At 63.8% G+C, this 15,125-nt stretch overlaps 11 protein-coding genes across 11 annotated transcripts; 6 read left to right on the top strand and 5 right to left on the bottom strand.

Annotated features, from left to right (window-relative positions):
- Positions 1-1,009: 1,009 nt before the first annotated feature.
- OT_ostta18g00820 (2Fe-2S ferredoxin, iron-sulphur binding site) lies at positions 1,010-1,594 on the bottom strand (the record flags this gene model as incomplete). The annotated part of the gene is made up of 1 exon (XM_003084079.1): positions 1,010-1,594. One exon carries the CDS (start codon positions 1,592-1,594, stop codon positions 1,010-1,012), a length of 585 nt encoding a protein of 194 aa, XP_003084127.1.
- Positions 1,595-1,826: 232 nt separating this feature from the next.
- Positions 1,827-3,254, top strand: OT_ostta18g00810 (Membrane bound O-acyl transferase, MBOAT; the record flags this gene model as incomplete). Its single annotated transcript, XM_003084078.1, has 1 exon — positions 1,827-3,254. One exon carries the CDS (start codon positions 1,827-1,829, stop codon positions 3,252-3,254), a length of 1,428 nt encoding a protein of 475 aa, XP_003084126.1.
- Positions 3,255-3,451: 197 nt separating this feature from the next.
- Positions 3,452-3,712, top strand: OT_ostta18g00800 (unnamed product; the record flags this gene model as incomplete). The annotated part of the gene is made up of 1 exon (XM_003084077.1): positions 3,452-3,712. One exon carries the CDS (start codon positions 3,452-3,454, stop codon positions 3,710-3,712), a length of 261 nt encoding a protein of 86 aa, XP_003084125.1.
- Positions 3,713-3,953: 241 nt separating this feature from the next.
- On the bottom strand, positions 3,954-4,571 carry OT_ostta18g00790 (Uncharacterised protein family UPF0172; the record flags this gene model as incomplete). The annotated part of the gene is made up of 1 exon (XM_003084076.2): positions 3,954-4,571. The coding sequence occupies one exon, from the start codon at positions 4,569-4,571 to the stop codon at positions 3,954-3,956; it is 618 nt and encodes a 205-aa protein (XP_003084124.2).
- A 118-nt stretch (positions 4,572-4,689) lies between these two features.
- OT_ostta18g00780 (Protein of unknown function DUF2037) lies at positions 4,690-6,612 on the top strand (the record flags this gene model as incomplete). The annotated part of the gene is made up of 1 exon (XM_003084075.1): positions 4,690-6,612. The coding sequence occupies one exon, from the start codon at positions 4,690-4,692 to the stop codon at positions 6,610-6,612; it is 1,923 nt and encodes a 640-aa protein (XP_003084123.1).
- Positions 6,613-6,681: 69 nt separating this feature from the next.
- OT_ostta18g00770 (unnamed product) lies at positions 6,682-7,167 on the top strand (the record flags this gene model as incomplete). The annotated part of the gene is made up of 1 exon (XM_003084074.1): positions 6,682-7,167. The coding sequence occupies one exon, from the start codon at positions 6,682-6,684 to the stop codon at positions 7,165-7,167; it is 486 nt and encodes a 161-aa protein (XP_003084122.1).
- Positions 7,168-7,234: 67 nt separating this feature from the next.
- On the bottom strand, positions 7,235-8,497 carry OT_ostta18g00760 (NYN domain, limkain-b1-type; the record flags this gene model as incomplete). The annotated part of the gene is made up of 2 exons (XM_022983075.1): positions 7,235-7,903; positions 8,231-8,497. The coding sequence occupies 2 exons, from the start codon at positions 8,495-8,497 to the stop codon at positions 7,235-7,237; spliced, it is 936 nt and encodes a 311-aa protein (XP_022840539.1).
- Positions 8,498-8,648: 151 nt separating this feature from the next.
- Positions 8,649-9,899, bottom strand: OT_ostta18g00750 (K Homology domain, type 1; the record flags this gene model as incomplete). The annotated part of the gene is made up of 1 exon (XM_003084072.2): positions 8,649-9,899. The coding sequence occupies one exon, from the start codon at positions 9,897-9,899 to the stop codon at positions 8,649-8,651; it is 1,251 nt and encodes a 416-aa protein (XP_003084120.2).
- A 1,019-nt stretch (positions 9,900-10,918) lies between these two features.
- Positions 10,919-12,151, top strand: OT_ostta18g00740 (FG-GAP repeat; the record flags this gene model as incomplete). Its single annotated transcript, XM_003084071.2, has 1 exon — positions 10,919-12,151. One exon carries the CDS (start codon positions 10,919-10,921, stop codon positions 12,149-12,151), a length of 1,233 nt encoding a protein of 410 aa, XP_003084119.2.
- Positions 12,152-12,379: 228 nt separating this feature from the next.
- OT_ostta18g00730 (Serine/threonine-protein kinase, active site) lies at positions 12,380-13,927 on the top strand (the record flags this gene model as incomplete). Its single annotated transcript, XM_003084069.2, has 1 exon — positions 12,380-13,927. One exon carries the CDS (start codon positions 12,380-12,382, stop codon positions 13,925-13,927), a length of 1,548 nt encoding a protein of 515 aa, XP_003084117.2.
- A 601-nt stretch (positions 13,928-14,528) lies between these two features.
- Positions 14,529-15,020, bottom strand: OT_ostta18g00720 (EF-Hand 1, calcium-binding site; the record flags this gene model as incomplete). Its single annotated transcript, XM_003084068.2, has 1 exon — positions 14,529-15,020. One exon carries the CDS (start codon positions 15,018-15,020, stop codon positions 14,529-14,531), a length of 492 nt encoding a protein of 163 aa, XP_003084116.2.
- Positions 15,021-15,125: the final 105 nt, after the last annotated feature.

The following is a 15,125-nucleotide window of genomic DNA, read 5'->3' as shown; positions in this document are numbered from 1 at the left end:
GCGCCTCGATCGGCGCACCGCGTCGTGCGAGCGCGCGCCGTGGCGCATGCGTCGCGCCGCGGGAACTCGGGATCGGGCGCGTTCGACGCGTCGACCGCGGCGCGGGTGTCGGTGACGCGCGATCGACGTCGATGGATTCATTCGCGCGCGTCGACCGATGGTCGATTCATCTTCCGACGATCGATCGCCATCGTCGGGACGCGCGGTGCGAAGTCGTGATGGGCGACGCGCCCCGGCGAGCGCGCGGTGCGTCAAACGCACACCGCGAGTCACGCGCGCGCGCCGTCTCGAGGACCAGCGCGCGCGTCGCGCGGGCGTCGCGAGTGATGGCTCGAGTGATCACATCATCGTCGTCATCAATCATCTCGCCGTGCGCGCCGTCCGTCGACCCCGACGCTCGAGATCGCCCGTTTCGCGCGCGCGTCGAGCGGGAAACGGGCGGGGAAACCCGCATCGGTCGCGTCTCCGGTGGTCTCGTGCAATAGGGTTTAGGGATCCACCGCGCCACCACGTTCGGTGGCGCAGTGGCCGTCGAGCGCGGCGTCGACGGCCGGCGCGCGGCGTCGACGCGTCGTCGATCGACGTCGACCGCGACCGACCGACGCCGCGATGGGCGACGTCGCGCGCGATCGAGCGATCGACGGGCGTCGAGGCGACGCCGGGCGACGCGCGCGCGCGCGGCGGGTAGGTCGCGCGTGCGAGTCCGACGTGCACGGTGCACAGTTTTTTTCGACGGACAAGGTGTGGTGAAAGTTATGGGTGTTTTCAACCACCGCGCGACGCCCGCGGGGGGACGGGACCACCGACGCGCGCGCGCGCGACGTCGACGGCGCGGTGGGACGAGTGCGATCGCGCGCACGGAGGGGTGTCGTCGGGAGAGACGCGGGGGTGATGGATGATGGATGGATGATTGGGATTCAAACGCGGCGCCGCGGCGCCGCGCGGACGCGAGCCGCGCGCGCGATCGCGCTCGGCGCGCGCGGGATCGGTGCGTGGACGTCGGATGTTTTTACAAACCGATGCGATCGGTGTCGCCCATCAAGGGCGTGGGATCGCGGCCTAAGATTTCCCCCGTCGCGCCGCGCCACTCGCACACGCCGAGCGAGTACCCCCAATCGCTCTGCGTCTCGATCTCCACGTCCCCGACCGGTCGCGCCATGCACAACAACACCATCCCACTCTTCAACTCCTCCTCGCTCAGCGTGAACTCTAAATCGGCGATATCGCTCTGATCGATCGTTCCCTTGGCGCATCGCGCGACGCACGCGCCGCAAATGCCCCCGCGGCACGTAAACGGAATCTCAATCCCAGCCTCCAGCCCGGCGTCGAGGATGTACTGATTACTCCCGCACGTCACGTCCACGCGCGAGTCGTTCGCGCCGAGAAAGGACACGGTGACCGCGGCGCCTTTATCGTCCGTCTCGCTCGATATCTTTCGCTTGCTCAGGTCGATCGCGTCTCGCGCCGTCTTATCCGCGCCCTTTCCATTGAAAAACGCGCGCGTGGGCGTCCGCGCGCGACGGCGAGACGCGGACGAGGCCGGGCGCGGACGAAGCGCGCGCGCGTCGCCGAGCGCGAGCGACGCGCGCGACATCGCGCGTCGGTCGATGGCGCGGCGCCGCGCGCGGGGGCCGGGGTTTGGGGTCCGTCGTACTGTGGGTCGATATCCTCTAATAATTGGACGACCACCGTCTTCGGTGTGGGTGTGGTGTGTGTGTCTATATCCGTGAACACGGTCTCCAACGCGTGCCGTGTGTCCGAGAAAATAAAACCAAGTCCTCGCGGCCCATCGCGCGCCGCGACGCCGCGCGAGAGCGTCGCGCGCCATGGACGCCGCGCTCGACGCCGCGCTCGCGCGATGGGACGACGTCGTGCGCGAGGTCTCCATCGCGCTCGCCCTCCCGCGTGGGTCCACGATGTTCTTGCTCGGTCTCGCCCTCGCCCCGGTGTTCGGATTCGGGTTTCCCACGATCGATTGGATCTGTGGTGACGATCGTGCGCGGCGCGCGATGTGTCGGAGCGTCTACGCGCTCCTCGCGGGCGTCGCGTTGTCGTTGATGAGCTTTGGACGACAGACGGTGGTGTGCGCGCACTTTGGAGCGGTGGCGTACGCGGTGATGGCGCTCGCGAGGAGGCGATGCGGCGTCGTCGTCTTTCTCGGGTCGTTCGCGTACCTGATTCGGTTTCACGTCATGGCGGACACGGCGAACACTTGGAAGGCGGGTGAGGTGGATATCAGTGGGTTACTAATGGTGATGACGCTAAAGGTGACGGCGTGCGCGATGAATTATCAGGATGGCGCGACGGTCGCGGCGAGCGAGATGACGGAGCATCAGCATCGAAGACATCTGAAGACGTTGCCGAACGTCTTGGATTACGCGAGTTGGTTGATGTTTCCGTGTACCTTGGTGAGCGGACCCGCGGTGGAGTTCAGGGATTATTCGGATTGGTTGAATGGGAGAGGGGTATGGAGCGGTGAGGCGCCGAGCCGAGTGGCGGCGACGGCGAAGAAATTTTTCGGCGCCGCGACGTGCGTCGCGCTTTTCCAAGTGTTGAGCGTGAAGTACACCTTAGAGAGCGTATACTTGGCGCCGAATTGGCTCACGGATTACTCGTTCCTCGAGCGCGTGTGGCACATGAACGTCATGGGGCAGACCAATCGGTTCAAGTATTATTTTGTCTGGATGATGGCTGATTTTGCCGCGACGGTTTCCGGTTTGGGTTTCAGTGGGTACGACGCCAAGGGTGTCGCACGCTTCGATACAGCCGCAAACATTCACCCGCTCGGATGCGAGCGAGCGATCACGCTGAACAGCTTTCCGCTCAGTTGGAACGTCAAGACGGGTCAATGGCTTCGTCACTACGTGTATGATCGCGTGACGCCCAAGGGTAAGAAACCCGGGTTGCTGCAGCTCTTGATCACGCAGATCGTCTCTGGGCTGTGGCACGGTCTCTACGCTGGTTACTGGCTGTTTTTCGTCTCCTCCGCGTTCGCCCTGAACGCCGGTCGCTTGATGTACAGATGGCGCTCGAGGCGCGTCCCGGAGAGCCTGCGCATCTTCGTCGACGTCCCGCTCTGGCTCGCGACGCAGATGACGATTAATTACCTCGTGAGCGCCTTTATGCTCGTCGAATACAAGTCGTGCATGGACGCCTGGGCATCCGTGCACTACATCGCGCACGTCGGGATCGTCGTCATGTCCGTCTTTGGCGTCGTCTTCGCGCCGAAATCGAGCAAACCCAAGACGGCTTAAGATCGACGCGCCGCGTCCCTCGCTCTTCGAAGAGCGACGCATTTGAATGAAAACATCAGCCTTTCAATTCGCATCGTCGTCGTCATCACTTTCTCTCGCCCATCCACTCCGCGCGGCGTCTTGATCGCTCGTCGCGACTCCGCCAGACCCTGGCGCGTGTGCCCACCCCTCACTTCCCGTCGCGTCGATCGCGCGACATGTCCTCCCAAAGCTTTCTCTCTCGCGTCGGTAAGCTCAAGCTCAAGGAATTCCCTGAGTTCGCGTGGAAAACCGCTTCCGAGATCGATTACCGCGCGAGAGCGGAACGTTTCGCCAGTGAATACAACCAACAGTACATTCAAACCGGGAGCGTGAAGCCCCTGTGGCACTTCATGGTGGGCGTCTTCGGCGTCGCTTACGTCACCGTTTGGCCCACGGAGTACCGACACATGATGGCGGAGCGTCGAGGGGGGCACTGAGCGCAGAGTGAGAGATGTGTGATTGGATAGAGACGCGATCGGGACGGCGGAGCGGAGAGACGAGGTCGGAGCGTCGAAGAGTTTAGAATTGTAAAGTGTACGTAAACGCGTGATCGAGCATGACGAGGATTTGTTTTTTTCGTTCGCGTTACTCGATGGTTTCGCTCGGTTCTTTGTGATTTCGAGGGAAGGGGTTCTAGGTCTACTGTCTAACGTCGCTGGCGTCGAACGCGCTTTTTTTTCACGTCGCGAACGTCGCGTTTCGCCAATCCTTGCTCAGGTCGTCCAGGTGGTCGTCGAAATCGAAAACCTCCAATTTATCGCTCGACGATGGATCGATGACGCGACGGACGAGCTCCCGTACGTCCTTCCGCTCTCCGGTCTCAACAGTCGCGACGCGTCCGCGCGCGTCCAACTCGGTCCCGTCTAGCGTCCACGTCGCGAACGCGCACGACGCACCGTCGTCCTCCGATCGCGCCAATCGCTCCAGCGTCGATCCATCGTACGCGATCACGAACGTCTTCGAATGTGCGCCGTCACCGTCTCTTCGACGCGCGTCTTCGATCGCCGAACATAACCCGCGCGCCGTCGCGCTCGGCGTTCCATCCGCGCCTCTCATCGCGCGCGCCTCGTACACCCCGCCCACGTCACCCCCGATCGACCTCGCGTGGGTAAAGCACTGTTCGAGCGCGATGTCTAGGTACGCCGTCGTCGTCGTGTCGCCGTGAAACAGAGGCACGGCGTCGACGCACAAGATTCCGTGATCTTTCGAATCTTTCACGATGAACGCGCCCAAGACGTCGTCGGTGCATCGATCGAGCGCGTGCGCGATGGATACCGACGCCGCACGTTTACTCATCGTTATCGCACAGTCTGACATGACGCGGACGCCGAACGCGCGCGCGCGAAGCGTCAGAGTGTGACGCTTGTTTCTGAATTTTCCAAATTCACAACCGAAATCGTCCACGACTCTCTCCATGGACGCCCCGTCGTCCGAAGAACGTCGCACAGCGATGCAAGACATCTTTGAGTTGTTCTTATCCGCCGGATACCACCGCGCGCGCTTCACCGACGTCGCGGTGTTCGATAAACTCCTTGGATGTTTCGTCTGGGCCATTCTCAACTCGAGCGACGGCGACGAGCTCCACGGGCTCGATCTGAGCGCTCTGTCGGAAGAATCATCGTTGGGAGAGAAGATCGCGACGTGCGAGCGCGTCGAGCGGGCGTTGCGAGAGATGGGGTGTCCGCACGAATTACGCGCGCACCAAGTGAGAGGCTTGGACGCGGACGCGGCGACGCCCGTCGCGCGATGGTTAGTTCGCCGAGTCATCGAAAGACGAGAGCTGAGAGGGGATCGCGTGCGGAAATTTTCAAGGTTTGTGTATCGAAGGATCGATCGTTTGGATTCTTTAGAGGTCGGGGCGAGCGCGCGGACGCGGGCGACGCAGGCGGGGCGGTTGCGGGACGATTTCGGAGCGAGGCGGGCGTTTCGACGAGCGCGGGGGACGGCGCCGCCGAGAGAGAATCCGGCGCGGTGGGCGAAAAGCGTGATGATGGAATACGGACATAAGCTCGCGGGGTTGGAGGCGTTTGCGAGCGCGGCGACGGCGGTGCTCGCGGCGAGTCGGTGGAAGCGGAAGACCAAAGCGAGCAAAGCAGCGGGGACTTTACGGGCCGGGAAGACGGACGGAGAGAAGAGCGAGAAGTCGGAAGGCATCACCGCTCTCGTGAATAAGGTAAGTGCGTTGAATTTTGCAGCTCGAGGTGGAGAGGGTGAACATGATGACCTCGACGAGGATGACGAAGCGGCGGCGAGCGAATTGAGCGCGTTACAAAATTTGGAATCCGAGCTAGCGGTGGACGACGGATCGGACACGCTCTCGAGCGCTGTAGCGCGAGCGATCTTGGGAGCAAAGGGTGGTAAGGAGATTTTAGAGGCGGCGGAGAAGTTTTCGGGCGATTTAGACGTCGGAGGCGTCGTGGGAGAGATGTTAGCCGTGGAGCGGAAGATTGCCGCCACGGAGCGCAAGCTCGCGGCGGAGCTCGAAGCCGCGAACGAGGCGCGCGAGCGCATGGACGCCGCCCAGGCCGAGGTCACGACTGCGCTCGAAAAGCTCGAGGAGGTGAATTCGTACAACGAAAAGTGCGAGAATGAGACGAAGAAGCTTGACGAGGCGGTGACCAATCCCGAACAGCGCGAAGCCGTGACGAGACTCAAGGAGCTCATCAAGCGCGCATCCAGCTTAAAGGCGGAGGAGAAGGCTTTCAAGGCGGAGTGTAAGAAGCGCATGCTCGAGCTCAAGGAAGAGGTCGAGCGTGGGGGCGAGCACACGCTCACCGAAGAGGAGCGCGCGCAAATTGAAGAGGTGGAGGCAACGCACGCCCGAGAGCGAGAGAAATTCGAGGGAGAGCGAGCGATGCTGAGCAAGCGCGCGCGGGCGGTCGCGCTCCTGAGCCGAAAGCTCGAGGACATCCCGACCCGTCCAGAGTTAATCCAATACGAACGCCGCTTCGAGGAGCTCTACGACACCGTGCAGGCGAAACTCAAGGAGACACGCAAATACTTTGCCGCCTACAATGTCCTCGCCGACACGAAGAAGTACCTCAACAAAGAGATATCCCTGTTGAACTCGATCCACCAGCAGGTGCAACCGGCGCTGGAGACGGTGAAAGGGAAATCTTCCCTCGTCGACGCCCTCAGTTCGATCGAGGACGGCGTGCGGCAGAACATCTCGCTCGTCGAGGAAAAGCTCGCCGCCGAGCGCGAAGCCGCCGACGCCGCGCGCGAAGCCGTGGACGACGCCATGCGCACCCAGCGTCAGCACGCCGCGCTCGTTCGCGATTTACGCGATGCCGCCAAGCGCGAATCAGACCTCCGAAAAGCCCTCGCCTCGGCGTGAACACCGCCGTCTTTGTAAAATATCCGCGCGCGTCCCGACGCCGCCCCACTTATCCGCTCGCGTCCAACCATGACCATCGCCCTCGCCCAGAACTCCCTTGCGCTCCGCTCCGGCGCCGCCGACGCGTCCAAGAGCGTTCAACGCTCGATCAAACGACGCGTCGTCGTCGTCAGGGCGTCGCGCGACGACCAGGAGTCCATCGAAGCGATCGAGCAGAGACTCAAGCAGAGACGAAACCAACCCACGCCTTCGGGTGTGCGGAACGACGCCAGCGCGCGCGCGGGAACGAACCCGGCGCTCGGGTACCTGGATAACGCGGCGCGACGAGACCGAGTGAAACCCGGGGCGAACGGGCAGTTGGCGGCGTGGGAGAGCGACCCGGCGGCGTGGGACGAGCGAAACGTGGGCGAACGCGCGTGGATCATCTGGACGGGGGAGAAGGGATGGATGTACTGGATGAATCAAGCGTCGTTATACGGTGCCGGGGGGTTGGCGTTTTTTTGGGTCGCGTTTCGGTTCGTCGGACCGGCGATCGGGCTGTACAAGTTGAACTAGGGACGACGGCGCGCGCGTAGGCTGTATTAGGGCGTCTACGAATATCATTTACAAAACGTCGCGACGTCTACGGGCGCGGCCAAGCGACGAGGGTCCGCGGACGAAGGATCGCGACGACGCCGCCCGGGGCGGACGTGAGTTGACCGAAATCATCGGGCGATGTGCCGTTTGAACGGTTATGCGCCTCGCGCTCAGGTCTCGTCAGGTCTAAAACGCGGTGCGGATCCCAAATCAGGGAAACATCCGCCGCGCGCGCGAGTTTGTTCGCCGTGAACATTTTATAGCCGTTCCAGGACGCCATCGATCGAAGAGCGTCGTTATACGCGCTCGGTTCCTCGCGCCAACGATTTCTCGCGACGTCCGTAAAGAGGTGCTTAAACTCTGGCTTTGATCGATACGTACGAAGGTAATCTGACACCACGACCGTGCGCACGCCCCTCACTCGCGCTTGCTCCACGCACAGACTCAATCGCACATCGCTCGTGATCACCATCGTCGCCAGTGTGCTCGCGACGCCGTCCGCGTGCGCGTCTCTCGCTCGACAGTACACGTCCGACATCAAGAGCTCATCCGCGGCTTCGCTCATCGTGCGCACCTCGATCACGTCCACGCCCACGCTTTCTAGCGCCTCTCGCGTGGTCGGATTCCCGAGCGTCCTTGAGTTTCCGTACGCGCGCACACGCACGTCGGTCGCAAACGCCGAGCCGACGTCCGCGAGTCTCCGAGCCCACAGCGCCTGCGCGTTCGAGCCCGTCAGTCACTCGAGCGCGATGAAGACGAAAAACGAAAAGAAAGCGCAAAAATGAATGAGTGAATGTCGCGACCTTCATGAACTCCTCCGCCCACGGAACAGGATCGAAGAAGCTTCTGACGATCGACGTCGTTGTCGCCCGGCCGTTTAACTCGCGGTTCACGTCGACTCGATGAGTCTGAACTTGGAGCTGGTAAGCCGGGCTTTCACGGGTGTAATCGCGAGACGAAAAAGCGTGCGATCGAAATCCCCGTCGTCAAATAACCGCGTCGCGTCGCGCACATCGTTTTCGACGTCACGTCGCGGACGCGCCTCTAACCCGCTCGGCGGCGATACGTTATCGACGTCCCAATACGCCACGATCTCCCGCCTTCGCGCGTCGCCGAGATCTGAGTCACTCGTACTCACGCCGACGTCCGCGGCGCTCGCGCGCGCGTCGCGAGCGGCCGTGCGCGGAGAACTTGACGAAACTCGACGCGACTTCGCCAGAGCCGCCACCGAACAAACATCGCGACGCCGCGTCGCCGATGCTTCGGTTCGGCTCGAACGCGCGCGCGCGTGACGCGCAACGATCATCATGAACCGTTACACATGACCGCGGAAGACGCGGGACGGTCGCGCGCGACGAGTTCTGACGCGCGCCGAACGACGGCTGTGGAGCGTTCGCGCGCGAGAGCGAGAGAGGCGGATTTGAACGCTATCGATCGGTATTACTTCCACTCACTCGCGCTTACGCTTTGAAATCATCGGGTTTGTCCCACTGGGAGACGCCGGTGAGGGCGTTGTAGTAGTAGGTGTTGCCCTTGCCGTCGTCCAGAGCGCGCCACGGGTTTCGCGCGATGGCTTCGTATTGCTCCTTGGAGATTTGCGGTTGGCTCTGGGCACTGTACGCGGCGTACATCTGGGCGTACATCGCTTGCTGCTGCGCGTACGCCGCGACATCCTGCTGTGCGTACGCCGTCGAAGCGGTCTGCGTCCAACCGGCGCTCGCGTACGGAGCGGCGTTCGCGCTCGAGGCGTATCCAAAACCTTGACCCCCGCGCGCGATCTCGTTAAACACCGCCGTGGATCCCCCCTCTAAGATCTCGTTCACCACCTGTGTGCACGCGTCCACGCACGCCTCGGCACCAGCCATCATCACCACGCACGGCTGTCGCGTCTGATCGATCTGCAGTCTCGCGCCCGTCGCCGCTTGTATTCCGCGAATCGTCTCCCCGCCGCGTCCGATGATCTTCCCCACGCGCTCCTTCGGGCACTCGATGCTTCGCGTGATCTGTCCCGGGATCACTAACATCCCACCCATCGCTCCCGTACCGAGCAATAAATTTTCCACGAGCTCGCTCGCGGCGTCCACGCTCTTGCGCGTTCCCGAAATCGTCACCCGCTTCGGCTCCCCATCCGCCCCGCTCTGGTCGATCGCCACGTGCGCCCCGCTCGTCGCTTGCAACGACTTAATCGTCTCCCCCCCCCGGCCGATGATTCGCCCGACCATGCTCTGCGGACATTCCAACGATCGCGTCACGATTTCATTCTCCCGTTCGAGTTCCAAACGTTCGCGCTCCGCGTTCGCGCGCGCGGCTTCCACGTCCTCCGCGCTCGGTCCCCGTCTCGCCGCGTTCCTCGCCGCGGTCACCGCCGGGTCCTCACCCACGGCCGCTCGAAGCGTCACGGCGTCGTCGTCGTCGTCGTTCGTCCGCGCGTCCGTCACGTCGCCGTCGCCGCCGCCGTCCGCGTCGCCGTCGTCGTCATCATCTCTCCTCTCACCGTCCACGCCCGCGCGCGGTCGCGCCGACGCCTCGTTCACGGTCGCACCGGCGTCGTCCGCGGTCACCGCGTGCACGGCGTCGTCGTCCGCGTCCGCGCGGCGTCGTTTCGTCCCGTCGTCGTCGTCGGTGGCGCGATGTCGTTTCATCGCGATCGTCGCCTCGGTCGTCGCCCCGTCGGTCGCTCGCGCGTCGTCCGCGGTCGCGGTCGACGCCATCGCGCGCGCGGTGACGCGCGCGCGGCGTCGGGCCGTCCGGCGCGGTGTGCGGCCGAGCGTCGTCGGCATCATCATCATCATGCATCGTCATGCATCGTCATGCATCTTCATCATCATCACATCATCACATCATGCCGCGCCTCGCGCCCCGCGTCGCGACGCGCGACGCCCTGGCGCTCGTCGTCGCCGCCCTCGTCGCCATCGCGCGCGCGCGGGCCCTTACTGGACGCGCGTTCGTCCCGAATACCGCATTCGCGGCGATGGACGACGCATCGTGGACGCCGCTCGTCGTCCACGACCGCGCGCGCGCGGTGACGACGACGCGCGACGGCGCGTTCGCGGTGCTCGACTTCGACCGCGGACGCGAACGGGGTGGAGGCGCGGTGCGCGCGGCGATGGCGACGGATGGATGATTCGGCGACGAAGCGCGACGACGACGACGACGACGACGACGACGACGACGGGCGACGCGCGAATGGGCGAAAGGTGGCGTTCGAGGCGGAAATGGTGGGCTTCGCGAACGGGCGCGCGCGTGGACGACGCGGGCGGATCGGACGCGGACGCGGCGCGGAGGTCGTGGCGGCGGCGTTCGCGCGGACGCGGCGCGGACGCGAGGTCCTCGTCGTCGTCGGGAGAGATCTTCGCGTGGTGTGTTTCGATGCAGATTTGAGAGAGATGTGGCGGCGGAGCGATGCGGTGGTGGACGGGGGTGCGGCGGGGTTTGAGGTGTTCGCGACGGAGGCGTCGGCGTTCGCGAGCGCGGCCGGGGCGGAGGGCGGGCGACGACGGATTGATCGTCGTCGGGGCGAGGTATGAGCGACGACGTGGAGCGAGTGACGCGCGTTCGACGTCGTCGATGATGACGGACGATCGGTCGCGCGAGAAGGAGATGATGCGCGACGAGATGGAGACGTCCGCGGGGAGGTTTGAGTACTTTGCGTTCGACGGGCGCGTCGAGGTGGGGAGAACACTCGAGCGACGACGATGCGCATCGCGCGGGGTCACGAGGGCGAGCGAGCATGAAGAATTTAGACGACAATGAAGTCATCGACGCGCGAGAGCGCTCGTGTGGGGATTTCAGGGAGAGCATCGTCGAGGACGCGCTGCCGCATCAGTGGCGTCATCCGAGCGACACGAAAATGTCTCTGGCGCACTTTAAGCGACATAAATCTCGCGCGAACGCGATGAAACGCGATAAGGAGTCAAAGAATAGGCGTCAACGTCGCGATCGCGACGTCGTCGTCGCGAACGCGGCGACGCGTACGGTCGGCGCCGCGGTGGACGCCCTGCGCGGTACGCCGATGACGAGGCGAGCGAAGCGACGGGCGCGCGACGCGCGAGCGACATCGAGCGATGACGTGCCAAATGTCATCGTCTCGCACCACGCCGAAGGGGTGGACATCTTACACCTGCACTCTGGCGACGTCATTTGCTCTCTCTATTTGAAGTCTCCCGGTTTACACGTGGACATCGACGGCGACGGCGTGATGGACCACGTCGAGGCACACGGCCGCGGTTCTGTGGGGAGCGATCTTCCCGCATGTTGGGCGACGGTGACGTCGGGGGTGCCCTCGGAGGAGCGCGCGCTGAGCGCGAGCATTTGTCGCGGAGGAAGCGGTTTGAGCGGACATCGTCTCGCGCAGCAACAAGGATACAGTCTGCACTCCGTCGAGGTCACGCCTCCGGTCTCGCTCCAGCGCGTGCCCGAGACCGCAAACGAGCTCGCGAAACCAATGTCGAGACTCGGACGCGACGCGATATTCTTAAACAGTCGCGGTGAGATGACGTGTTACGACGCGCGAGACGGCGAACAGCGGCGTTGGCAGATACGCACCACGGCGGATTGGAACCCGGGCGAGGACGCGATCGAGCCCTCGCTCACGTCCTTCTCGCTCCACGTGAACGGAAAACCCGACGTCGTCGCCGCCGTCGGCGCGAGATCCATCGTCATCGTGAACGCCAAGGGATATCGCGCGGCGCCGCCCATCGCCCTCTCCGTTCCGCCCGCCGGGCCGCTCATCGTCGCCGACGTCAACGGCGACGGTCTCAACGACATCATCCTACGCACGCGATACACCGCGTACGTCTGGCATCAAGTTCCGCGATCCGGGAGTTCACCGCTCGCGTTTCTCGTCGCCATCGCCGTCGTCTCCATGGCGCTCGCCTTTGGCTTCGCCCGCGCGCGCGACGCCGCGCCCGGACCCGATCGCGACCGGTTTCCCACCCACTCCGACTCCGACTCCGACGAATAGACCGATAGACCGATAGACCGATAGTGGTACCCATTCGTGCGAACACCGCTCGCGAGCGCCCTCGCCGCCGTCGCGTCGTCGTCGTCCGCCGCGACCCGTCCCCGACGCGTCCACTCGCCGGACATCCCGACGCCCACCCCCTCCGGCACCCTTCCTCGCGCGGCGACGCGCGCGCGCGACCGTCGAGCGCGCCCGTCGCCGGGCGCACCGCGCGTTCCCTCGCCCGCGATGGCGAACGAGCGAGGCTTTTCCATCCCGCACAACATGTTGAAACCCGGTGCGCGCGTGAGCGACGACCGCTTCGCGATACACGCCCGCATCGGTCGCGGACAGTTCGCCGAGGTCTACTCGGCCACCGACGCGCGCGCGGACGGGGCGATGCGGGCGATCAAGGTGGAGAGCGAACATCGGACGTGCGCGCGCGAGGCGCGGGTGATGCGGGCGATGGGCGGAAAAGAACACTTTCCCGAGCTCCTGCTCGAGGGCGCGCACGAGGGCATGCCGTTTCTAGCGATGGAGTTGGTGGGTGAAAATCTGGCGGACGTGCGCGGACGTCGAGCGGGACAGCGGTTCGGACAGCGGACGACGGCGGCGATCGCGCGGGCGCTGTTGGACGCGCTCGAGTCGTTGCACGGCGAAGGATACGTGCACAGAGACGTGAAACCGGGAAACGTGTGCTTGGGTAACGGGAAATTGGGGATGAAAAAGTTGTATTTGATCGATTTTGGCCTGGCGCGTAAGTTTACGGATGACGACGGAAAGGTGTTGGCGGAACGAGACGAGGCGACTTTTCGAGGAACGACGACGTACGCGAGTCCGCACGCGCACGCGCACAAGGAACAGAGCGCGCGAGATGATTTGTACAGCGTTTTGTACGTCGTCGCTGAGGCGCACGAGGGGGTGTTGCCGTGGAAAGCGGGCGAAAAGTTGAGCAAAGACGACGTGGAGAAGGAAAAGCAGGCGTGCGCGAAGGATCCGCGAAGGCTGTGTCCGACGCAAGGGTGCCCACCGGCGATCGAAAAGTTCGCGCGGGCGATCGCAAAGCTCAAGTACGGCGAAAAGCCGAATTACGCGGCACTTCGCGCGCCGTTCGAGGAAGTCATCCGGAACAGCGGCGGCGACGAGAGCCCTCTGGACTGGGAGACGCAGCCGGTGCCGGCGTCGCAACCGGTGCCGCAGCCGTCACCGAATCGATCGGCGCCCCCGCCTCCGAGCGGGCCGATTCCGCCGAACGCGACGTACGCCGACGTGGCGGCACAGAACATCACCGGACGCAAGCGCGAGCGCGAGAACAGCGAGCGCGCCGCGCCGGCTCCGCAGGTTCGTCCGAACCCCGATCTCGTCATGATAGCTCGACGAGAGCCCAGTAGATTACCGCCTCATATCGCTGACGCCGTGCGAGGCATCGTCTCGAGGTTCCCGCTCGACGAAGCGCTCGCCGTGGCTTCCGGTTTGGTGTCGTTTGCGCTCGAGCGATGTATCGAGCGCGACCCAGCGTTTCCGCGCGATATTTTCGTCCCGTGCGCGCTCAGTCTCAGAGACATATGTTTCGATGCCGTCGGTGACGTCCACAAGCGTTTCCCCGCCGGTGGCGGACAGAACGGACGCGGTCGGGACCGCGACGGACGCGGCTCCGGGAGAGACGGACGAGGAGACGGATTGACCAACAGAGAACGAAGCCCGAGTCGAGATCGTGCGGGAGGCGGTGATCGACCGAGATTTGGTGGAGGGGAACGCGAGCGCCCGCGTCGCGATGATTTCCGTGGCCGAAGATGATACCTCCAAGTGTTTGGTGCAGTCGTCGCTCCAGAGCCCGACTCTGCGCGCATGTTGAGCGCGCGCGCGCGAACGCTCGCGAGCGCGCGATCAACGTGCGCGGCATTAGAAACGCGTCGTCGAAGCGCGATCTCTCGACCGATCTCGATCGCTCGCGCGACGACCGATTCCGACCGAGACGCTGAATTCGTTGTTAACAATCAATCGAGCTTCTGGGACGCCAAGCCCGCGTGGTGCCAACCTTGGACGATCGTGTCCACGGGGACGGTCGCGATCGCCACACCGGGCGCTTTGTTTCACGATGGCGGGTGGTTGGTGAACGCGGCGACGGTGGTGGTCGCGCTCGGCGTGAGCGCGTGGTGGTTTCTATTTCTCTGGGTCGTCCCGCGCGAGTACGACGCGCACCGCGGAGGTCCATCATCGGACGCCGACGACGACGCACGGGGGTAGCATTCAAATCATTAGCATTGTCTATTAGATAATAGTTAGGACAATACCGGTAAACGTACAAGTACATGGACGCGCGACGGATCTCGTCGCGTCGCGCGTGTAAAAGGGCGCGCGTCCTCCTCTCGCCTACCCCTTCTGTCCTGCATAAAAATCACTCGTTCGACAACACAAACGACACGAACTCATCGTAATCCACCTCCCCATCGCCCGTGGTATCCGCCAAGCGAATCGCGTCTTCAATCTCTTGTTCCGTCAATTTCTCCCCCACGATGCGCATCACCGACTTCAACTCCTCCGCCGAAATCGTCCCACTCTGATCCTTATCGAACACCGCAAAAACATCCCGCAGTTCCTTCTCCGGATCACCATCATTCATCTGTCGCAGCATCATCGTCAAAAACTCCGCGAAATCAATCTCGCCGTCGCCGTCGGCGTCGATCTCACTCACCATCGCCGCCAACCGCTCCTTCGTGGGTTTCTGCCCGAGGCTCTTCATCACCTCCCCGAGTTCTTGCGACGTGATCGTCCCCCCCCGATCGACGTCGAAGATATCGAACGCCTCCTTGAACTCCTGCACCTGCGCGCGCGTGAGGTACGGCCACGAGCTCGCGAGCTCTTCATCGCTCAAATGTTTCTTCGACATGCGCGCGGTGGCGTCGACGCGCGCGCGCTTTCGAGCGCGCGACTCGTCGGCGACGACGGCGCGACGATCGACGTCGTCGCCGAGCGCGCGCGAGCGCGGCGCGCG

This window comes from Ostreococcus tauri (assembly GCF_000214015.3).
Source record: "Ostreococcus tauri WGS project CAID00000000 data, contig chromosome 18, whole genome shotgun sequence".
Taxonomy (NCBI): Eukaryota; Viridiplantae; Chlorophyta; class Mamiellophyceae; order Mamiellales; family Bathycoccaceae; genus Ostreococcus; species Ostreococcus tauri.
The sequence above is the reverse complement of the archived record's forward strand: the minus strand, read 5'-3'. Positions and strand labels throughout refer to the sequence as shown.